At 44.1% G+C, this 24089-nt stretch overlaps 1 protein-coding gene and 1 long non-coding RNA gene across 7 annotated transcripts; one reads left to right on the top strand and one right to left on the bottom strand.

The window, feature by feature from the left end:
- The first annotated feature begins 728 nt into the window (after positions 1-728).
- LOC133379793 (uncharacterized) lies at positions 729-10779 on the top strand. The gene is made up of 4 exons (XR_009761264.1): positions 729-881; positions 996-1062; positions 8424-8653; positions 10207-10779. It is a non-coding gene; the product is annotated as an uncharacterized LOC133379793 (long non-coding RNA).
- Positions 4474-20266, bottom strand: LOC133379792 (uncharacterized). Of its 6 annotated transcripts, none has more exons than XM_061615739.1 (3): positions 19614-20266; positions 15125-15202; positions 4474-7990 (listed from the first exon to the last, which is right to left on the bottom strand). In XM_061615739.1, exon 3 carries the CDS (start codon positions 5575-5577, stop codon positions 4666-4668), a length of 912 nt encoding a protein of 303 aa, XP_061471723.1. In that variant the 5' UTR covers positions 5578-7990; positions 15125-15202; positions 19614-20266; the 3' UTR covers positions 4474-4665. The 6 variants fall into 6 exon arrangements, with proteins under 6 accessions (XP_061471723.1, XP_061471720.1, XP_061471722.1 ...); XM_061615736.1 differs by lacking the exon at positions 19614-20266 and adding an exon at positions 18782-19180; XM_061615738.1 differs by lacking the exon at positions 19614-20266 and adding an exon at positions 18635-18769.
- Between the last annotated feature and the right edge of the window lie 3823 nt (positions 20267-24089).

The following is a 24089-nucleotide window of genomic DNA, read 5'->3' on the forward strand; positions in this document are numbered from 1 at the left end:
GAGGTAGGTAATTATTATTCCACTATATAGATGTGGCTGAAGGAGTGGGACTTGCCACTTGCTGTCTGTCCAGGGAGTATTCCAGGCCCAAGTATCTGTCTGATCCTGCCACTTAGGATTCCCTTTATGCCAGTACAGAGGCAAAGCTCATTGCTGAATATGAAATATGATGCAAAGCAATGAATAAGACAAGTACCCCCAATGAAACTCTTTGTCCATGTCCTATTCCATATGGAGTCTCAGGAAAAAAAAAACACTGGGTAGGCTAGAAGAATCACAGCCTTGGCACAATGCAGGAAATGAATGATTTTATGTGAGTAATGCAACTTCAATGTACTTTTATTTTCTCAAGGGCTACCTCAAAGGTTTTTTTAGAAGGGGGAGGCATATTTGACAGTCAACTTCAGTAAACTCAGAGGGATTTATGTGTCAGGAAGCTGGTTTAGGATTGGGATAAAAATGTTCAGGAAGATCTTTGCAGCATATGGCCGAGTTTTGTATGTAGTCCAAGTTCTTTATGTGCTGTCAATGTTGAATAATTCCATAGTAGCAGCATGAGTGGCTATTTCAATGGTCTGCACAAAGAAGAGTGCAGCATCTGGCAGATGGGTTGTTTTAATGTTTTGCATAGGGTAATAAATGGCCTAGAACCGAGAAGCATTGCCAGATGTGAGCAAGGGTCAGATGGGGGTGGGAAGAAGCAGGATTGAAATGCCAGTGCTGTGTAGGTGGCAGGATCAGTCAGTGCTAGGACTCCACTCCAGTCATGGCTACTAATGTAAGAGAAATTAACGTCATAAAAAGGGCATTTTATCATAAGAGGAACTCCATCAACATTCTCAGCAGTGTAGTTTGCAGTGTTCCTGGAAGCGGCTCACAAGGTGAGTATCAACTTTACACCTGTGACTTGCAAATACACAGCTTACTCTGTGTGTGTGTGGGCTAATAGCTTGAGAGGACAAAAACATGCTGTTAAAATGTGCTCTGTCTTCCAGGAAAGGGACAGAGACTGTCAAAAGGCCACCATCTGACGGCAAGTCAGGAGGAAATCTGAACAACATGGTATGAAATCAGCATATGCGTCCTTCCACCCTATAATCCAAAACTGAGTTTAAATTTAAGATGCCGCAGTAGGGTTTGGGGTTTGTTTTTTTAAAAAATCTTCTTGCAGCTACAGGTGCATATTTGAAATGCTGTGGGGGAGGGGACTGCTTGAAGAGGTGTGATTAGGAATGAGGAAATAGAGGGCTAATAAGTATCCACTTCTCCTCTCCCTGGCTTTTCCATTCACAAGAGCACCCCTGCATTCTTTTAAAAAAGGATCCATTGCTCTAGCGTGCATTTGCGCACAGTGCACCGTTCCCTCCTGTGACAGGGCTACTTGTTTAATATTTCTCATGGGGGTATTATTTATTTTTATAAGCCTTCTCCTGGAACAAAACAATTCCAAAGCAAATGCTTTTTTTTTCTTTCCAAAGATTTGATTTTAAAATACAAAGAACAGCATTGCCAATACCCCTACTAGACTAGAGTGGAGGGGATGGGAATTCTTGTGCAACTGAAGCCTTTCAGAGCATGGAGGCAAAATCAGAACATGCTAATGTCTGCAGATGAAGCTGCTCTTAAAGGCACAGGTGGGTGGGACTAAACAGTTTGCAACCTTAGTGAAGAGCGGTGTTATTTTCAAATCCATTTGACCAATTCTCATTTCAACTTCTCCTTCAGCAAGGAACATGAGCACACAGACCACATGTACATCACTGAGTTTTATTTTAAAACTTTCTTAGCTGACTTTCCACAGCTCAAGGCGATATACAAAATTTTTAAAAAATAATATCATTCAGCAAGACAGCAATCCAAAACAAAATATTAGTGGCATAACAAGATAGAGCTGCAAACCAGTCAGTCAAACCACGGTCAAGCAGAAGAGTTGGGCCTTAGCCCCTTCTGATAAAATTAGCAAGGAGGGGCAACTACTGCTTTTGCAGGGAGATCATTCCATGGCCTTAGAGCCACTTAGTAGGGCAGCCTTTGCCAACCTGCTGCCATCCAGCTATTTGGGACTACAACTCCCATCAGTCCCACCAGGGCCAGCACCAGACAGCCCCAGTTATCATGCTCCCCCACACACCCTCCTTATGCAGGCAATGTGGGCTTAAATAGTCCTGCCTGTCCCATCTCTTGCGTCACTGCACCAGTGTGATAGTGCGCTGTGCACACATACCTGCTATCACCCAAGTTGGCAGCAGGGGCATCAACCCCTTGGGGATGCCCCCATCACCATCTTGGGTGATGGCAGGCAGGCACACACAGCATGCAAACATGGGAGGTAGGTGGGCTGCGATCCACAGCAGTGTTAGGTTGCTCAGCGTGATTTGCCCCATGACCTGATGCCAACGTGGATCGTAGAGTGGGAGCTCCATCCTCCCAGTCTAAGGAGGGGCCCTTGGCTAGTGCCTGACTTAGATGCCTGCTGGCACCAGGCCTGAACCCCAGCCAGCACATGCTATAATTCCTATCAGCCCCAGCAGGGCCACCACCAGACAGCCCTGGTCATCATGCTTCCCAACACCCCCTCCTGATGCAGGGGGCATGGGCTTAAATAGGCTTGCCAGTCCCAGCTCCTGCTGATGGGAGTTGTAGTTAACAACTGTCGGAGGGCACCAGGTTAGTGAAGGCTAATGTAGAGCAGTGGTTCCCAACCTGAGGGCCATGACCCTGGGGGGGGGGTAATCCAGAGGAGGCCGCAAACAGTAAAGAAATGAATTATTTATTAATTTTTTAAAAAGTCTTCACTCCCTGGACATTGTCTGCTCTCCACTGCCACTGCAAATGATATCTCCCCCTTGCTCCAAACGAGAGGGGAGGACTTTTGCTGAAGCACCAGAGCATCTTTCAGGTGCACCAAGGGCAGACATCTGCCTATAAAACACATGGCAGATGCCAAAGGAAACTGAGGGTGGAGCTACCAGGAAGAAGAGGGGAGTAATATCACAGACTCCCGTCTCCTCGCACTGCTGACGACACCCTTACTCAGAATGAGAGGAGAGGGCTTTTCATGAAGCAAAAAGAAGCAAGGCTGCAAGAAAAGGCTGCCTTCCCTCTTCCTTCCTGGCAGTCAGCCTGCCTGCCTTTCTTGGCTCCTGATTCACTGCCATCTCCTTATAAAATTATTCTTAGTGCAAGGCCACCCAGATCTCGACTTTGGCCCAGACAGAGCCAAGGAGCAGTAAGGAAGCGCAGGACTTGCTTATCCCCCTTTTCTGAGGCTAATTGTGTGTGCCAGTGTCCCCTCTTTCTTCCACCTACACTCCGCCCCCCCAATCTCTCCAATACGCTGCAGCAGTTGAGGGTTCCCCCCCTGATGCCTGAATGCATGCACCCCTGCAGATGCTTGCAGAAGGGGCAGGTGTGTTTGTGCATGTGCGTGCACTGATCTGTCTTCTGCTCCACTCATTCCCCAAGTGCACGCTAACCAAGTAGTCAGTTCTGATGATCACCCCAAGGCCTAAAAGAACTCACCCCCCTACTCAATCTGTCCACTTTGTTGTCTTCACAATCTAGCATCCCCACCACTACCACATTGCTGCTTCTGCTTCTTATTTTTATTATAAGAGAGCTCAGCAGGTTGGCTGAGGTGCACATACTGCAGCTGAAATGTATTTATTTATTTATTTGTTATTGCATTTATATCCCACCTTTCCTCCAAGTTACTCCAGGTGGTGCATAGTCCCCCTTTCCATTTTATCCTTACACCAACTCTGTGAGATAGGTCAGACTGAGACTGTGTCTGGCCCAAGGTCACCCAGTGGACTTCATGGCTGGGTGGGGATTTGAACCTGGATCTTAGTCCAACACTGTAACCCACTGGTGTTGGGAGACAGGACTGTACATCTTCAGACTGTGGGGAGGGGGAAGGGATACCAATTTGATTGGACCTTTGTATTAAGAAAAGAAAGCAACATCTCCCTGTCCTCAGGAAGCTTTTTTATGGAAAGGGATATTTGGAGATGTGATTTTACCATGCACAATTTTTCAATTAACAGAGGCTAAAATTACAATTAGCGAGGGTGGTGGTGTCACAGAATATTTTGAGCTTATAAAGGGGGTCCCATACTCATAAAGGTTGGGAACCACTGATGTAGAGGATCTGCTTCTGGCTCCCACAGCTCTTAATCTGCAGACAGAAAGAACATGAAGCAGAGCCTAGTTTGATAGAGGGCCAATGTGGTATAATGGTTACTGTGTTGGACCTGGGAGACCAAGGTCTGAATCCCCACTCAGCCATGAAGCTCACTGGGTGAGCTTGGGCCAGTCACTGTCTCTCAACCTAACCAAGCTCACAGGGTTGTTTGTGAGGATCAAATGGGGAGGGGAGGACCATGTACACCACCCTGAGCTCCTTTGAGGAACAGTGGGATATATAAATGTTAAGAAATAGTAAATAAATTAATAACCAAGGCTTGCACGGGGCAGGGTTATTTATTTATTTATTTAATTTAATTTATATACTGCCCTAAGCCCAAGGGCTCTCTGGGCGGTGTACATAACAATAAAACAATCAGAAAATATATAAATACAGTAATACAATGGAATCAAACCAAACAGACGTAAACAAAAATCAAAACAGCAGCAAAATACATCAATAAATATTAATAGTACACATTAAAATGCCTGGGAATATAAAAAGGTTTTCACCTGGCGCCGAAAAGATAGCAGCGTCGGCGCCAGGCGCACCTCATCGGGAACACCATTCCACAGTTCGGGGGCCACAACCGAAAAGGACCTATTTCTAGTCACCACCCTCCGAGCTTCTCGATGGGATGGTACTCGGAGGAGGGCCTTAGATGTTGAGCGCAGTGTACGGGTAGTTTCATATTGGGAGAGGCGCTCCACCAGGTATTGCGGTCCCATGCCGTGTAAGGCTTTATAGGTCAAAACCAGCACTTTGAATTTAGCCCGGAAACAAATAGGAAGCCAGTGCAGGCAGGCCAGAACAGGTGTTATATGAGCGGACCTTCTGGTCCGCGTCAACAATCTGGCCGCTGCATTCTGGACTAACTGTAGTTTCCGAACTGTCTTCAAGGGCAGCCCAACGTAGAGCGCATTGCAGTAGTCCAATCTAGAAGTTACCAGAGCATGAACGACTGAGGCGAGGTCGTCACTGTCCAGATAGGGACGTAGCTGGGCTACCAATCGAAGATGGTAGAAAGCATTCCGTGCCACTGAGGCTACCTGAGCCTCAAGAGACAGGGAAGGGTCGAAAAGAACTCCCAAGCTACGAACCTGTTCTTTCAAGGGGAGTGTAACCCCATCCAGAACAGGGTGAACATCCACCATCTGGGCAGAGAAGGCACTCACTAACAACGTCTCGGTCTTGTCTGGATTAAGCTTCAGTCTGTTAGCTCCCATCCAATCCATTATCGCAGCCAGGCAACGGTTTAGTACGTTAACAGCCTCACCTGAGGAAGATGAAAAGGAGAAATAAAGTTGCGTGTCATCAGCGTACTGGTGACAACGCACTCCAAAACTCCTGATGACCGCACCCAGCGGCTTCATATAGATGTTAAAAAGCATGGGGGACAGTACCGATCCCTGTGGGACTCCACAATGGAGAGTCCAGGGTGTCGAGCAGTGTTCCCCAAGCACTATCTTCTGTTGACGACCCACCAAGTAGGAGCGGAGCCAGTGCCAAGCATTCTAAAGAAGCAGATGCAGAGAGTGTTAACACCACCTGACCCACTGAAGTAAGTGTATCATTACTGGCAATCGCAGACACAGGTTATTATGGTCACTCTCTTTTAGAGCAACTAATAGGAGAGATGGTGTAACACCAGTGCTATTTAGTTGTGTGCAAATTACTTTTCCGTAACCTTGAAGGACTGTTTGACTCATACTAATTACTGTAGCTGGACTCTGAATGTATTGTATTGTATTTGTATTTGTAGTATATTTGTATTGTATCTGAATGTATTGTAGCCATGGACTCTGAATAGACTTGCTGAATTTGGGTCAACTTAGTAGTGGTGCCAGAAAAATATGGTGATGGCGGAGAGGAAGAGAGACAGAGGTGGCCAGGTGCATTGCGGAGAAGCTTTGTCCCACATGTCAGATGCCTGGCAAGTTTAAAAGAAAAAAATCTATATAAACCATTCTCTCACCCCTCTCTCTTGAACACCTTCCTTTCCCTGAATCCCCCCCCAATTGCCTACAGAGGACTTGTTCACATAAGCTTGGTTGAGATTTGGTTCAACAGAGAAATGCAGGCCAGGCATGTGGAACCTGTGGCCCTCCAGAGGTTGTTGAACTCCAGCTCCCAACAGCCTCTGCCAGCATGGTCAACGGGCAGGGATGATGGGAGTTCTAGTCCAGCAACATCTGGAAGGCCTCAGATTTCCCATCCCTGGAGATGACCATGGGGAATGCCTTCTGCTTGCCTGTAAAAACCCCTCACCCAAAATGAGAGGGGGAGAAGGGAGCAGCAGACTGGTGGTGAGGAGGGAGTGCTACTAATCCTCTCCTCCAAAAGGAGACGGAGGAGGCTAGATGGGAAAGCTCAGTGGCAGTTGCTCGGAGTGGAAACCTTCCGTTCCCTTCCAGCTCTAAATTCTTTTCCCCAACCCAGTTCTGACAGACACAACTGTGCTCACAGGAAATTGCTTTTGGTTAATGATCAAGCATATATTGATTTATGATCATGAAGAAACATTTGTGAAGAGTATATTTCCATCAAGTAAAACAGAGGCCTCAAATAAACCCAACTCAGCAGGGAAGGGGGTAGCTATTTGTTAAAGAAGGAGGGCTGCTACCTATGGATCTACTGATGGAGGGCTCTGATTGTGTCTCAAGGGCAAGGAAGTAAAGTCAAGCCAAATCTGAGTCATAAAGCATTCCTGACTGGCTCTGTAAGGGCTGGCCCTACCATGAAGTGATGTGCAGTTGCTTTGGGTGGCTGTTTTCAGGGATCTTGTCTTTCTGCCTCTAAGTTCATCTCTTATGTGCCATTAAGAACACAAGTGAGGGTGTGTTGTGTGTGTCATCTGACTTTTTTCAACGTGCCTCTCCCTCGTGAGGAGTGGGAAGGGCTTGCTTGTCTGTCAGTCTCCTAAATCTGCTTTATTTTAAAAATCTTTGCAAAATGATGTCATATCAAAACAAAGCGACTGTGCAAAAGGCAAGCATTTTTTTTAAAAAAAAAACCACAGCAGGGAGAGCAGAAGGACACAGTTGGCATCACCCACAAGTCACAGCCATGACGTGTGACATGAAAGTGTTTTGTCAGAGAACTTCCTCATAGCACAATACATGGCAGTGGGGACATTTTCTTATCTTTAAATAGGTACAGAATGAAGGCTGCTAATGCAATATTCACGTGCATCTATACCAAGGAAAGCCCATGCAAAGCTGGGTGAATTTGTCAAGGGTGATGATGAGACTTGAGCACCGTCTACTTAGAACAGCAGCCAAGAACAGATCTAGGAGGTGGGCATCTAATAGTTAGAGTGCTTAGCAAGGCTGCCAGATTCTATTTATGGTGAAGGAGGCATCCCTTAATTCACGATAGTTCCATAGAACACAATGGATACCCCTTATTTCAGAACCATACAACTCTAATATAAGAGTGCATAGAGACATACCCCCCAAAATGAAGACTTGCAGTGCATTTCCCTGCCCCCACCCCAACGTGAGCTTCCTGCCATGCTTGGAATGCAAATCAGATTGTTAATCAGCACACTGAGCCAATTGTCTTGCCCCTCTTCCCATGCTTCAGGTAGGCTGTGTTCTGCTCCTGCTTCAGTTATTATTAAAGTGATCCATGTTCATTTCTTTTTCTTTTTAAAAAAAAGCACAGTACATTTTAAAATAGTTGAAAAAGCGCTCACAGAAGGAGTGGGTGATTTGGTGATATCACTGATTCCAGCAAATCAGAGCTGTATGAACACCTGGCTTCTGCTGTAAATATGCAGAACCCGTTTCTCCTGAATTCAATCTGGGAGAGAAGATAACACAAGTAAAACAGGGTGAATGCAATTTCAAAGGAAGCATACTGCTCAGTTGATGTATGTCTGTATGGACATGATCAATCACAGCAGTGCTCACCATGTGTCCCCTTTTTTTTGGACCTGCTTTTGCACCTGCCCTCCTGCAGCTGTACTTCAGTACCCTTTGCCAACTCTGCAGTGCAGACAGTACAAAAGTGAAGCTATTTTAGTGCATAGCTGTGATTGCACCAGAAATTATAGCATCTTCCACTGCAGAACTTTCCACACTTAAATTTAGACTTTGTTATACCACTTCCCTGTAAGAATATTCATAAGTATGCCTATGAAGACAAGACAGGGGGCCGCTTCCAGAGGGGTAAATCTAGCAGTTCTGCACTGTCTGCTGTCAGTTAATCCATAACTGCCCTTTCTGATTTCCAGACTGATAATCATCTTACCTATACGTTGCAAGAAATACAAGAAAGAGTCTTGTGTCACTTGAAGACTACTAACACAGAAAGTGTGAGCTGGTAGGCAGTGTCTCTGGAATGGGAAAAGAAGAATCACCACTGTTTTACTACTGGAGCATGGACTACAGGTCTGACCATTTTTTCAAGCAGTCAGCATGGCAGTGGTGTCCTGTGTGGTTCACTGGCCTGGTGTACCGGGAAGTGAGTATTTTCTGCAAAAGGTCTCAGGGCTTCACCTTGGCTTACAAGACCTGCTGCAAATTATTCAACTGTTACCTGCTCTGCTATTAAGGTTGTGTTTCTTAAATGTTTATTTAATGCACTGTATGATTTCATTGTTGTGTTTTTCTTGTAACTTGCAGTGGAAATATTAATTTGGTAATAATTTGATGGACAGCAGGCTAGAAACTGTAATAATAATTAAATCAAAAATAAAACTCCACTCTCCACTTAACCTTCTCCAATGGGGCACTCTCCAGATGTTTTGGGCTACATCTCCCATCAGCCCTAGCCAGCATGACCCTGCTGTAGTCATAGTCCAAAACATCTGAAGGGCGCCATGTTTAAGTGGACCAGATGCAAGAGGACATAGCTTCTGCACCATTAACAGTTGTGAAGAAGAGCAAGTCTAGTACTTCTTCACACAGCACAAAGTAAAACTATGGAATTCGCTCCCACAAGACAAATTCATGGGAGGATAAGACTATCAGTAGCTATTAGCCACAATGGCTATCTTCTGCCTCCACTGTTGAAGGCAGTGTGCCTCTGAATACCAGTTGCCGGGAACTGAAAGTGGGAGATTGCAGTTGTGTTCAGATCCTGTTTGTGGGCTTCTTACAGGCACCTGGTTGCCTACCATGAGAACAGGATGCTGGACTAAGTGGGCCTTCGGTATGATCCAGCAGGGCTCCTCTTGTGTTCTTATGCTGAAATTTCCTCTTCTACACAACTATTGAAGGGAGAGAGTCCTGTCCTCTTTTGCAGCAGACCAACCTAACCAGCTTGTGGAAGGCTGCCATAGACAAGGGGAGCAGGTTGCAGGTTAATCCATTAGAGGGAGAAAAAGTAACAATGGAATAATCCCTCTGTTGGGATTAATTAAAAGATCCTGAGTAAGTAAGCAAGCTTTTGAGTCCATCAACATCTTTATCTGGCTGAAGGTCAAACATAAAAACAAAATAAAAAAGGTGGGAAAGAATGTTAGAGACACTGGGGAAGATTTTTTTTAAAAAAAGAAATGTCTGCAGATTGTGACCAAATGGAAGGGAAGAGTGTTACAAAGGCTTAATTAAATTAGGCAGTGCTTGGTGCAAAGAGATCTCAAGTTGCACCAAATGCTACAGGGACAGAGTGACACATTTGTTCTCATTTTGAAGATGTAAAAAGCCAGCAGTGATTCAGTTCTGTCTCCCAGCCTCTTGGGAGGAGAAAGGTAGAAGAAAATGTGGTAGCAAAACTGGAGATTAATTTTGGGTGGTACACTAGATATAAAATCAGTAGAAGCTGAGAGGTTGGACAGCATGTTGATTTCCCCCCATACACAAAGTCCAGCTATATAGGAGAACACATCTTAGCATCCTGTCACAACATAGTCCTGTAGGGGCAAAAACAAGAAAAACTTCCACCAGAGTAAATTCAATCACCTACACTAGTTTTAAAGGTACAAAGGCCTGTCCTCTATTGAATTTGGCCATCTTTAATCCCATTGTTCAAACAGCATGCCTTGTATCTAATTGGTGTTTATTTTCTTTTAGCTTTCTTATGGACAATGGACTGGGAGCACAGCTCCAAATCTTTTTCTCATCTGCTGGACCACCTGTGTAATTGATACTCTCCTTGGTCTAGCAAGTGAATGAGATGATAATGACACTTTTAAGCCTGTTTGTGACAGATTAACATAGAGGAATGAGGAAAGAATCAAGGAAGGGATGGATATCTATTTCCTTTTGTTTCAAAGGGTTCCTACTTCATGCTAACAGTTTAAATGGCAACACTTTTTGCACGTTTGTGCTAAACATCGCATTTCAGCTGGCTGAAGGTTTTTTGTTAAAGATCAGTGTGCTTTTAAAAGTTGAACCTATGCTGTCAGGACCACTGACTTTACTCCCAGGCAAGTACGGATAGAATTTTCGGTGTTTATATATGTTATGCGTATACCACACATACACACACAGAAACCTTTAAATGTCAAGATGTTTAGTATATTTTGGTGGATTGTTTTAAGGTATTACGTTGTACACCGTGTTGGTAATTTCTGGTTTTTAATAAATGTTTATACATTTTTTAAAAAAATGTTTTTAATAAATAAATTCACACACAGATGGATTATCAACACAACTGCCGGCATCTTTGGGCTCTCCTTTAGGGGTTTGTGGCTATGGTTTTTGTGAAGATGTGATGGTGGGGCTGTTATGATGAGCCCCTGCCCTTGGAAATTTATGACCCCACCACCGCTTACAGATGTGATCACCAAATTACTCTGAAGTAGGTTCACACACTAGTGCAGCAGAACCGCTCTGGAGCAAATCTTTAGAGGGCTGCCCATTTTCAATGCTGTGCCAAATCACCTTTATGTTGCTTCATAGATTTTGCTGAACAATCTACAGTGAGTGTTTATTATTATGAACACAGATAAATTGCTCTGTGTTGACAAAGAGGGACATGCAGAAGTCCCTTTGGTTCTTCTTTTAGCCTTCTGTTTACCTCACCAGGGAAAAGAAAATTGAAGCTGCTGCTTTGATTTCTGCCAGAGGATTCACTGCACCTGCCTTGCCAAAAGGTGAGGATCTGTACAATCTAGGTAGGAGCCTTTGCCTCATCATGACTACATATGAAAAAGGGAGCATAGCTGTATAAAAGCAAGGAGTTTCCTGATGCCAAGGGGAAGCAGAGAGGTACACCTACCCGTTCTTGCCCTACAGGAATTCTTCATGCCTCAAAGAGTGACCACAGCTCAGTGGTAGAGCACATCCTTTGCATGCAGATGGTCTAGTTCAAACACTGGCCTCTCTGGTTAAAATAGGGATGGGGAACCTGTGGCCCTCCAGATGTTGTTTGAGTACCACTCTCATCCTTCCTTACCAGTGGGCTGATGGGTGTTGGAGTCCAGTAATATCTGGAGGGCTACAAGCTCCCCATGCTTGAGCTAAAAAGACCTGGGAGAAGGTGAGACAAAAGACCTGTGCCTGAGAACCTGGAGAGCCACTGCCTGTCAGAGTAGACAGCACTGAGCTATATGGATAAATCAGAGCTTGGAAAAGTTACTTTTTTGAACTACAACTCCCACCAGTCCAATCCAGTGGCCATGCTGGCTGGGGCTGATGGGAGTTTTAGTTCAAAAAAGTAACTTTTCCAAGCTCCGGGATAAATAGTCAGACTCATGATAAAGCAGCTTCCCATGTTCTTATGTCCATTTTCTATCTTGCTAGTGAACTACACAACAACAAAAACAGATGTTTCCAAATTAGCCATTGACACTGACACCAACTCATATATTTCAGAGATTCCAGAGAACTGGATTCCAGAGAATATTCCCATTTCCTGGTGAATCAAATGGTAAACTGAACAAAAAAAAATCTGTATTTGCAGCAAGAAGCCACAGGAAACAGATGGGGCTGCAGAGGGCAAAAAGTACTTCAAACAGCAAGCGTCCTCCTTTTAGAAGGAGAAATGCAATCTGTCTAGGGAGATGATCACTGAAGCAAAATGCAGGAAGAGCACTGCTTCTAGTCATACCCAAGGGACTGTGTTTACAATGGGGGATTGGTAGAGGTTTGATTTTCTTACAGCTGCAGATACTCATCCTCAACCATCCATTCTCCCAACCCCCATCATGCAAGCTGCTCTTTTCTGACAGAAGTCATTTCCTGATGCTTTTAAACTGCACATATCAACAGCACTATTCAGGGGAGGGGGTGATTCTAGAAGTAGAGAAGAATTGGATGCTGCCCTTGTGGAGAATGCAAGGCTATGACCCAAATGGGCCTCTGAAGATGTCTCTGTCATTATGCCTGTACATTAATGGTGAAGTAAATTTCCTAGGTTTTGAATGGTAGAGGCCCTAAATGGGGGGGGGGGCGGTTGAGTGCAGGCAAAACCAGTGCCACATGGGCAGGATTGCTCATACATTTGTGTGCGTGTACGGACATATTATCACCTTACAACAGTGTGCAGTAGTTTTGAATCAAGGTGTATTTGGCTTGACCATTATGTGGAGGAGTAACTATTTTGCAACATATGCTCACACACACATAATATGGTGATTACCATACACTACTGCCTGATATGGAAGTACTCTTATCTGCTGAAGGTCAGTGTCCCGCCCTTAACTCATTTGCTTTGGTTCATTGCAACAGCATAATTAGGCTGGGTCAGGACTGACAGGGAGTGCTATATAAACTGAACTCTGTCCAGGTTTATGAGGCTAACCTGTTCTGCAAAGCATGCTGCTCAGTTGAAATCTGTGAATGTTCGCTATAAATATACCTTGACTAATGTCCTCAGTGTTAACTAATAATTAGAGTTCAATGGACCAGAATGTAAAGACAAAAAGCACAGCAATGCAGTTGGGGTTTGGATTGTCTATATCCATACAGACATCAACAAATCTCTTAAAACATTGTTTTTAAGTCTAGGTTATGCCCACGTTTCAAAATAAGCTCCATACCCACTTGCCTGACTGTGTAATATATATGATGACGACCCCCCGCAACTATCTGCATCTAATTGGGGTAGAAAATCATAAAGATGTCCAGGCTTCAGATTTCCTATTGTTTATTACTAGTTGAAGGTTTTGTTGTTGATTGTTGTTGGTTCTTATTCTTTGCTACTTTTGAATGTGTGGAAGCTTGGCTTATTCTTGTTGGATGCATTTACATTCTCTTGACCTCCCCTCCTCCTGACCCAAACTGGCTTCTCTGACAGTGTCTTATTTCTTCAGTATGTTGTATGATTTCATCTCAACAGGCCTCTCCTTGTAATCTATTCCTGACTTCCTAGTTTGTGCTACAAGGCAGAGACAGTTATGTGTTAGTTATTTAGAACAAGTGCCAAAAGGGAGTGGGTGTTGGAGATACGTTGGGAAGAATAGCTGTGTCCTCAGGAGAATTGGTACAGCTGCCAGAGCAAGAGCTAAAGCACGCATTTCTGCATTTTGTGCTTCCACATGCAATGCTGCCCGACTAATGGGAGAGGGCATGCATTCCTGCATGCAGGCCAGGATGCAAGCATCAGCACCATGAGATAGAAGAGATACAGGACTACAACTCAGTGGATAGTTTGAGAGTTCATCTTATTCCAAAATTTTAACCTCTTTCTTTGCACTGAAAAAAATAGTGGTTAGGCCCCCCACAGGAAAGCTGTCACTAAGCATTTTGGGGAAACAAATATCTCTGCATCATGGTGCTTGATTTATAACACAGTTTCATGCAGGGCTGTGGAGTCAGTACGCCAAACCTTTGACTCCGACTCCTCTATTTTTCTACTGTCCAACTCCGACTCCACCCAAAATTGCTTCCAACTCCACAGCCCTGGAAAGGGCTGTAAATGTCTTTTTAAATGGGAAGCTCTCATAGGAACATTTTTATCACTGCCTGAATATGCGCTGATCTTGGCATCACAGCATTTGTCTTCATCTGGGTCCTGTGTCATACACTGACACACAAAATGTTTTCCATCTTGAGTTATGGCGAAATGCTCAACTACAGCTGACTTCATGGGAAGCTTCTTTGACATTTTGAATTTATATTTTAAAAAATTTGTCAATCAAAATTTATTTTGAAGTCAGAGTCGGTACATTTCTACCAACTGAATCCACCCAAAATTGCTCCAGACTCCAACTCCACAGCCCTGGTTTCATGTGTCTGTTTGGATTCACCAGAAAAAACAATAATGCTGGGAAAAACAGAAGAGAGTAGAAAAAGAGGAAGACCAAACGAGATGGATCAATTCCATAAAAGAAGCCACAGACCTGAACTTACAAGATCTCAACAGGGTGGTTCATGACACATGCTATTGGAGGTCATTGATTCATAGGGTCGCCATAAGTCGTAATCGACTTGAAGGGACATAAAACACAGCCTTGAAATGGGGGATTCTACACCTGGAAATCACCTTCAAAGTAATGGCAAAAGTAAAAAATAAGCATGGGAAGTGTTAGGATTAGAGCTGTAAACTGTAAATCAGTTTAACCTAGTAACTGTTTTTTGTTGATTAATTCAGAGGAGCCAATTAAGATTGTAAATTTTAATCAGTGGGGTTGAGAATTAAAGGTATGCTCATTTTTTATGCTATTTTGGTTCAGGTTATGTTGTTGTAAATGGGCAGTGAGAATAAATAAAGAAATGTTTTTCTTATAACAAAGAGTTGAAGCTTTCGCTTATTCAATTTTTTTTGTAGCAGCTTAAGACCATGACAAATATATACTGTAATACACCAATGTAATAAAACAAAAATTAAAATATTAAATAGTTTTAATTATAGGTTATCTTGCACTTCCTTCAAAAGGGCTCCTATGTGCACTTTACAGGTTTATTAATGAGTCCGTTAAAAGGCATATTAGTAATCAATTAAAAATATTTTATCTATTGACTGCTATAGTTAACATAAGTATCTATTCCTAAACCATGACAAAGTATTGCGATAACTTACAACTGCAATTCTGATTCCACTTACCTGGCAATAATCTTCATTGAATTCGATAGGACAACTTCTAAGTAGACATGGTCACAACTGCAGATATAGGTACCTGTCCTGTGAAAAGGATCAGCAGGATTCCTGTTATCTGGATCAATTTAAGGCCATAACCATAAACACACACTCTTACCAAGGGAGAAACTGCTCTAAACTCAGTGAGACTTACTTCTGAGGAAAATATGCTTAAAACTGAACTGTATGTAGCACGCAAGAAATTCCAGCAATGGAAATGCTTTAGGGATCATACATTCACATGTGCCTATGGTGCTGCTTGCTTGGATTGAAAAGAATTGGTCTAAATCTGTCAGGAAGCTGATTGTGGAATTCTATATAAGCCTATGAGGGGGAGAAGTACACCCAAGGAAATCCTTCCATCTGTCTCCCTTCCAGTCAATGCCTCCATTCCTTCTTTAGCATATAGAATGTTAAACAACACTATGCTTAACAGAGGGAGCCAATGAGCACCCGCCACCACAACCTTCACCTTTATCCTGTGACATAAAGCAAGTCCTAGATTGACCCTATACAAAGGTATCTAAGGAACAGATGATCTGAAGTGTAAAATAAGTAAAAAAAGTTAAGAAGGTGACTGGATGGTGGAGGATATGAGACTTGAGTTTGCTCATGATTTAATCACAGTGTATTGTTCATTGGCCACACATCAGACAGACAGCCAACAGAATTTATTTAATGAGTTCACCCCTTCGGATTAACTTTTGTTTGCTTATTGCAGTATCTGAGACCACTGGAAGTGGCAAATCTCTTTTAAAGGTGCAGCACACCCGTTTCTTTCATCAACTCCTTCAGAAAATGTAATTCCAACAATTTCCTCTTGCCATAACCCCTAAGTTCCCTCATCTCTTGTCCAAAAATCCTATATGTTTTATTTAAAAAATGCACAGGAATTGTGGTTGCTAAATAATGCACAGGGCCCAGATGACCTCCTCCCTATCTAGTGCATCAGCTGTGGAGAAAGTACACATCATCAATCACACTGCAAGACTGAGTTTCTGGTAATATGTGGTTCACTCCCCAACTCCCTATTGCAACCTGTTATACTTGTGCCTGCTATTTAGATTGTGACTGGGTCCCAGCTACAGGCTCATTCTTCCTGTATTACTATTTTATTGTTATTTTTTGTAACCCTCAGTTGGCAGACTGATTAGTTAGCCTTTTGAAATTAAACACAAATTGGAGAATATTTGAAAGTTTATGACTTATCCTTGCATTTAACAGACCTTTCCAATTGTTTTCTTCAGTTTTAATTTAGACTGTTTACTCATTCTTTCCAGCACAGTATTGAGGGTCTCAGGATACGCATTAAAAGTGGGAGGACATGCAAACAAATAGCTGATCCATGCAACAGGTTTACACTCATGCAGCAAGATATGCCCACTGGCTGCCCATTTGCTACCAGGCCCAGTTCAAGGTTCTAGTTTTGGTGTGCAAAGCCCTATACAGCTGTGGACCAGGATACCTGAAAGACCGTCTTACCCCTTATATACCCAGTCGATCACTGCGCTCTGCAGGTGAGGGCCTCCTGCAGATACCATCTTATCAGGAGGTTCGTTCTGCACAATATAGGAAATGGACCTTTAGTGTGGCGGCACCTACCCTGTGGAATTCCCTCCCCTTAAATATTAAGCAGGCGCCATCTCTGCTATCTTTTCGGCTCCTTTTGAAGACTTTCCTCTTTCAACAAGCTTTTTAAGTTGAGACGTATCCCAGCCTGCGTCTGGGTTAGAATTGCTTTTAATATGTTTTTTTTAATAATATGTTTTTAACCTTTTTATGTTTTTAAAGATGTTTTAAAGCTTTTAAAAAATGTTTTTAACATTGTTTGTTTTAATGTATTTTAAGGTCTTTTTATGATGTTTTGGAGTGTTTTTAGCATTTCTGTTTGCCGCCCTGGGTTCCTGCTGGAAGGGCGGGATATAAATAAAATAATAAATAGATATGTGTCTCTTGCCAGGGGGGCATGATCTGGCTCTATGAATGGCAGGTCAGGGCTAGTGTGATTTTTGCACTTAGAAGATTAGTAACTATGTTGCATGAAAAGGTCCTAATACTCAACCCATAGTGCCACTTAAGTCCTCATCTCATTCTCCCCAAGACTCAAAACCATCTTCCTATCTGTTATATATATATATATTTGATTCTGCAGAGTTCCTAAAAAATATGCCATTAATCTGCTTGACTTCAGCAGGCTGGTAGACAGATGCATTTGGAGTATCATAGCTTATGGAGATGCAAGCTATGGAAAGGACAAGGGAAAGGGCCACACTCCGTCAAAACTGGTGTAAAAGGTAAAGGTGTCCCTGCACTTGTAGTGCGAGTTGTTTCCGACTCTTAGGGTGAGTCTTGTGACATTTACTAGGCAGACCGTATATATGGGGTGGGATTGCCAGTTCCTTCCCCAGCCTTTCTTTACCCCCCAGCATATCCCTGGTACTCATTTTACTGACCACAGGTGGATGGAAGGCTGAGTGGACCTTGACCCCTTTTACCAGAGATTCGACTTCCTCCTTCCATTGGAATCGAACTCCGGCTGTGAGCAGAGCTTTGGCTGCGTTACCGCCGCTTACCACTCTGCGCCATGGAGGATCAAAACTGGTGTAGAGAATATGTAATGCCATATATCCAGTTCCTATTCCTGGCTACCATTCATGCCACTGAAAATTACTTCACAGCACAATCCTATGCATATGGTCTTCTCGAAGTTCCACGAAGTTCAGTGGGAACTCCCCCTAAGTAAAGTGTGTAAGATCCCAGTTCAGAATCCTAACTATTCTGTTTCATGGACTGATCCCAAATAAAAGAATGGGACAAATCATCGATGGTCCCTGGTCCTACTGATGGGAGAACAACGCTTAACACCCCTTCAAACTTTACTGCTTTCAAGGTAAGTTATGTGCACACCTCATGGAACACACAGATCATCTACTAATTCCTACACATAAATAGGAATGTCAACATTTGAAAAGACTATCAGGTTATTAATAAAGCTGCCTAATATTATGCAAGCTTACCCAGCAGTAAAGCCACTATGTTCAATATGTCTTAGGCTCCATGCAAGTGTGTTTAGGATTTGAACCTAAGACCCCTTGTTATACACTGTGAATATTATGATTATCTAGGGATTAGGATATGGCGATCTGAGCTTGCTTCTATCCTAAGGCTACAATCACTTTTCTCAGAGTAAGCCCTACTGAACGCAGTGGCCTTACTTCTGAGTAAATATGCTTGTTAAGACTACCCTGCCTAGAAGCCTAAGACTATAAAGACGCTACAGACCAGCTGGATGGCGGGGGGGAGGGCGAGACTCCATAACTTCAGGGCCTGAAGATCTCCAACGGCGCCCGGGTAACTCCTGCCACAGGAATGCACTGCCCCCGCCCCCGCCCCCGATCCTAACTTCTCCACTCTTTCCTGTTATCCCTTTACTCAATGAGTGAAAGTCCAATAGTGCACCGGCAGGAACGAGCTCACCCTGCCTGCTTGCTGCGTTTGCAGGAAGGGTCATAGGTGTGCGAGCCTTGTGAGCACACAAGGGCGGATCTCGGAGCCAGTGGACAGAAATCTCCAAATATAGACATGCGAAAGGCCTTTGTTTTCCCTCCCCATTCGCCGTGTCACCTGGACTACCGAGCACCACCTTGTTCCGACATACACCCACAAGGTTTCGGTTTGCCACTCCTTCTCATCCCCTCCGCGTCACGCTGCGTCGGTAATGAATAACACGGGCTCCGCCATGGAGGAGGAGGATGGGCGACCGCTTTGGCTGAAAACGACATTCACATCCACGGCTATAGTGGCAGAATAAGATATAGCACTTGGTTCTCTGTTCCCCTTTCGTAACGTGGGGCGGATGTGCGTCGGGGAGGGGGGAGCGGCCGGTATTTCATTCATTTCAGCGGCCGGAAGCGAAAGGAGGATCTCCTGCACTGCCTGACTTTATTTGAGCTAGGTGTTGGAACCGGAACCCACTTCCATTGCCCGAGAAGAGACAATAAAGAAAAGAGTGCTCTTGGGCATGTGCCGAGGGCTTTCCCCTTTGCACTTAACATTGACTGGAGTGTGGATCTGTGGTTTCCAGAGGGGAGGCGTGACTCTCCAACAGGCCTGAGTCTGGCTCTTTACATCCCACACTTTGGAAAGATGCTAAGAGCAAAATGTCCAAAACGAAAAGGGAAAACAAAGGGGAGGGGGTAGAGATAGGAAGAACAACGGTGCTGTGAAATACGTTAGTGGTTTAAAATAACGGAAAACACGATAGGTTGCGGCTGTGTGTTCTGAAACGAAGGGGCAGCCTTTATAGGTAAAGAACTTCTTTTAAAGAAAGATACATTTCTTAAGCATGCCTGCCCGTCGCCTTTCCAGTGCATCACGTGTAAAACTCTGGAAAGTCACCGTACCATTGCCAGGATGTCTGATCACCCTTTGGGAGACCTTGCTGTGCGTGTCTTACCTTCAAATCCAACTCTCTGCATCGAACACCGACCCTAAGTTACCCACCCCCTTCCTTCCCGCTGCAGCAATTCAGTGACGTGACCCAGGCGGACATGCCAATTATTGAGAGAGAGGGGGGTTATCTTACGGCTGCTGCTAATGGGGAGATGTAGCTTGCAGAGTGTGCTAATCCCCGTGCTTATACTCGGACACACGGCCACCTTTAATCCGCGCCCCGCGTGCCTGGGGCCCTTTGCAGGCCTAGCAGCTTCCACGCATCAGGAAGCATTATCCCGAACGCAGCGTTGCCTGGCAAGCAGCAGGTGGGTTGGGCGACGCGAGGCAAGCTAGCAGGTACCGATGCTGGAGATTATGTTGTATACAGATTCAGGGGCATGGCCGTCCTCACTTCCGCGCTCATAGCCATTGTCTGTAGACCCTGGGAGTAGTGCACATTTACCGCCGCTGCCTTCTCCAGAGACGGTTGGGACGGCCCAGGACAAGCCGTGAGAGCAGTCTGTGGATTGGGTCGCACAGCTGATTTGAAATCCGGCCCGGTTTGGGTGGGGCATCAGCGCTGGCGCACGAAGCAGTGTTGAACAAGAACAGGCGTTCTCTACTGTTGCTGTATGCTGCTGTTCTTATTACCTCCTTTCGGGAGACTAGGCGGCGGCGGCAGCAGCAGGCTGTGTCATGAGCGCAGGCTTGGCTTCACTAAAGGAAACACACCCTCCCCTTCAGCACAAAAGAATCTGGAAGGAATGCAAATGACTGGAAGGAAAGGGCCCCGTGCTAGCCTGAGGCCTGTGGCCTGTGGCCTGTGGCAGGAAACAACTCCCATCTCCTGCTTTCAGTTCCTCATCCCCTTACTGATGCCTACCTTATTAATCGGAAAAGCTTTGAGGACAGAGATCTTGGGCTTTGGGGGACACTTGGGTTTCACCCTCCTGTACCAGAAACCATTAAAATGTGCTACCAAGCAGCCATCATATGTGCCAGCATTGCAGGCTTATTTGTCCTGATATAATGGCTTCTTGATTCACAACTGAATCTGGCATCAGTTGTTGCAAATGTAAGGCAACAAAACCAAGCAAGGAACTTTGAAAATAAAAGGGTTTTTTTAGAACCGTGAGAGCTTGGTAAAGTAGAGGTACGAGCAAATACATCCCAACTCCAGCTAGGAACTAGCAAAGGCCTGTGACCCTCCCAGATGTTGCTCAGCTCCAACTCCCATCAACTCTGACCATTGACCACATCCAACAACATCTGGAGGGCACAGACTTCCCCAGTCCTGCTTCACTGCACTCTTGAATAGTCACCTCAGTCAGTTTAGGTGGCCAGTGACTGAGATATCTATTAAATGCAGCACATACAATCTGACTTGCTACCTGAGGTTGCTCTGTTTTGTTTGGCCAGCCCAGAATGTTGCATCCTTTGACCTACTATAAGTTCCTCTTTTTTTCTCTGGAGTATTGCTAAATTCCTTACCGCTGAAGGTATTTTTCTATTGGCAAATAACTTTGATGGGAAATTTACAGCAAAAATGTATTTGAAAGGGATGATGAGCATTGGGTCCAAATGATCAGCCCCTTTTAAGACTTGTAGCACCTTTCCTTATTTCTTGGAAAGCCTCTAAATATCCCCTTTCTCCAAATGTTCTGGAGGGGAAACCTCCTGACTTAAAGAATTCAAAACATAAGTAGAAAGGTCAGCAAAAAGCAATGGATATGGATGCCTGAATAAATCAGGAGGTAAAGGGGATCCCTCCGCATTGCCTTCTCTAGGAGTATTAAAGGGGTTATTCATATGGTTATTGGAACATTCTTGAGTGTAGAAAACCCCATATAAGGAGAGCAGACCTGAAAATATCTGTGTCTTTTAGTGTGGACTCAAGCTGCCTTAACATGAATGGGCAATAACATTCCCCTCTCCCCAATCTTTTCAGTGTATGGAACTGAGATTCTAATAAGTGTTTAAATATTGTGAATGCAAAACTGGAAATATTTTTCCAAAATTAAATAATCCAGAATAAAATGTTACAATCTTGTGAAGTGGAGCAATGGAGTCCAAACAAATTGTTATCCCTTCCTTATGATTCTATGATGTGTCTCATTTCCATTGATGCAGTGGCTGTTACTCATATGGTAGTCTTCTGTTATTGGTAACTTAGCTATCGGTGGAGTTGGCAGACAAAGGTTCCCAGTTTAGGAAGACAAGTAGGTTATGCTTCTGTGGGAAGAACTTAGTCACCTGCTTATAGGCGAGGTCTGGTTATTTTTCTAGGTGTGTGCATGGAACAGGGTTGGGCAGAGACCAGCTGTTTTACCTGTGTTTAGTAGCAGTGTGTTAAGTTACTTTTCAAAGCAACACTGTAGTTTAGGATGGCCTAGAAAGGCATTCATAAGAATGGTTTCCCTTTTCTGCTCAGTCTCTTACAGCTGATTTCAATCAGCAGCTAAGCCCTCTGGTTAGAAAAATGAATAATGGTAATGTTTTCTCTTAACTCAGGATGAGCCCATCTCTGCTCCCCCTGCCGAGCACAGGCCATAAGCAATGGTGGGTGAAGTATACTTCCTTGTTAATGCTCTGAAAAGGGCTTCTTCTATTGTTAGATGGAACTCAGCAGGATAGTCATTCATACACAGTGAGGTTTTCTGACACCCTGCAGAACTTAAAAGAGACTTTACAGACACTGGCACAGCTATGCTTTTCATATATTTGGCAGAATGTCAGCTAGGCTTCCTCAATTTCCATATTTATCACTTTAAAAATAACCATTATGGGGACTTGTGGAACATAAGAGTCTCTCTTTTGTTTAAGAAGGAGCTTGTTCCAACTGGGTCTTCTGGGTCCACTATGGATGTGTTTTGCCACTATTCATTAGAATCAATCTGCATTCAAAAAGATGAAGAAGTCTGGGACATTTTTGGGTCTCAATAAATTAGGCTGCAATCCTATTCATGTCCTCAGAAGTAAGTCCCATTGAATTCAATGGGGCTTACTCCCAGGTAAATGAGTAGGAAGCTCTGCCAAGTCAGACCACTGATCCATCTTGCTTAGTATTGTCTACACTGACTGGCAACTCTTCATGATTTCAGACAGGGAGTCTTTCCCAGCACTACTTGAGGATGCGCGGGTTGAACCTTGGACCTCCTGCAGCCAAAGCAGATATTCTACCACTGAACTACAGACCTTCCCCCGATCTGCCACCTGAGCTAAGGTTAGGATTGCAGGCTTAGTGGTCACCTCTGCAACCTGGATTACTTAGATTCCCTAGACTCAAAAGAAGCAAATTCAGTCCTAGAGAATGTAAATCTTGCACATCATTCTGAGTTCTTAACATGTGATGTGTCTCAACATTTACTGTGAGCCAAGTCATCCATAAGATACGTTAAAGAATTGGCCTTATGCTTTGCATTGTCTAAAGCAGTGGGCCTTTAATGTCCTTGAGCAAAACATTTCCTCCAACTTTCATGGATAGTCTTCTCTCCAGAACTCCACCTGTTCCACAAGCATGGTTTCTGTGTTGGAAGACCTTTGCTAACTTTATTTCCCACAACCTAGCTAGGAAAAACCCTTATTTCATATACTGTATTTTGTTTTCCCAACTTATATCCTATATATTTGATATCCTGTATACCATTTCTTGTTTTGGATTGGAGGAAACATTGCATTCATGCATGTTTGCTCCTGGAATAACAATGTCACAGTTATTGTGTTTTTCCATCTAGATTCAGAGACCCACAAAAACATTCCTACCAGTGTGGCAAGAGGTGTGTCAGTATTGAAAGCACTAGTGACTATAGCAACATAGTAATCAGTGTCCTTATTTAAACAAGCCATCAAGGTGTGACATTCACTATTGTGGGTATCTTGACACAAATAAAACATGGTGGCTCAGTTAAAGCTTGGCCACGTTGCCCTAAAAAAGCATTATAGCCCTCTTGAAGCAGTGGCTGTTTTAATGTGGAAACTAGGACATGATGCTGCAGGACAAGGTGACATCATGTCTGGAATGGGATAAAAAAGTGCTGGGTCTTTTGTCAGTGGAAGTGGACATTAATTGACAGATGGTATGACCTGGTGATACTTTTGCAATGCACAGTCATTTCATTGATGTTTCTACTGATGCCTAGTCTGTGGCGGCTTCTGGGCAGATGCACCTGGGCTATTGCATCTGCTTAAGGAAAGCCATGGAGAAACACTACATCACATGAACAGCGGTGCCGTGCTGTGGCAAGGCATTGGGTCAATGACCCCATGGTAGTGGAATAGTTATGCCAGCCCGAGACCCATAATTGCAATTCAAAAAACCCAGTGGTCTTCCAGTGTTAGAATACCCCATAGCTGTGTTAGAAATTACAACCATGGGAAGCCCCAGGGTTACTGTCGTTGCAATACTCGCATTGCTATGTGGTCAAGGTAAAGCCTAGGCCTCGCGATGCACAAGGGCCGCAACTGTAGTACAGAGCCCATGGGGTAAGCAGAGGAATAA

This window comes from Rhineura floridana, chromosome 3 (assembly GCF_030035675.1).
Source record: "Rhineura floridana isolate rRhiFlo1 chromosome 3, rRhiFlo1.hap2, whole genome shotgun sequence".
In the NCBI taxonomy this organism is placed as follows: Eukaryota; Metazoa; Chordata; class Lepidosauria; order Squamata; family Rhineuridae; genus Rhineura; species Rhineura floridana.

What these genes read in the sequence shown, in the direction of transcription:
- LOC133379792 (XM_061615739.1), bottom strand. Translation starts at nt 5,577, where the DNA reads ATGCTTTTTAACATCTATATGAAGCCGCTGGGTGCGGTCATCAGGAGT.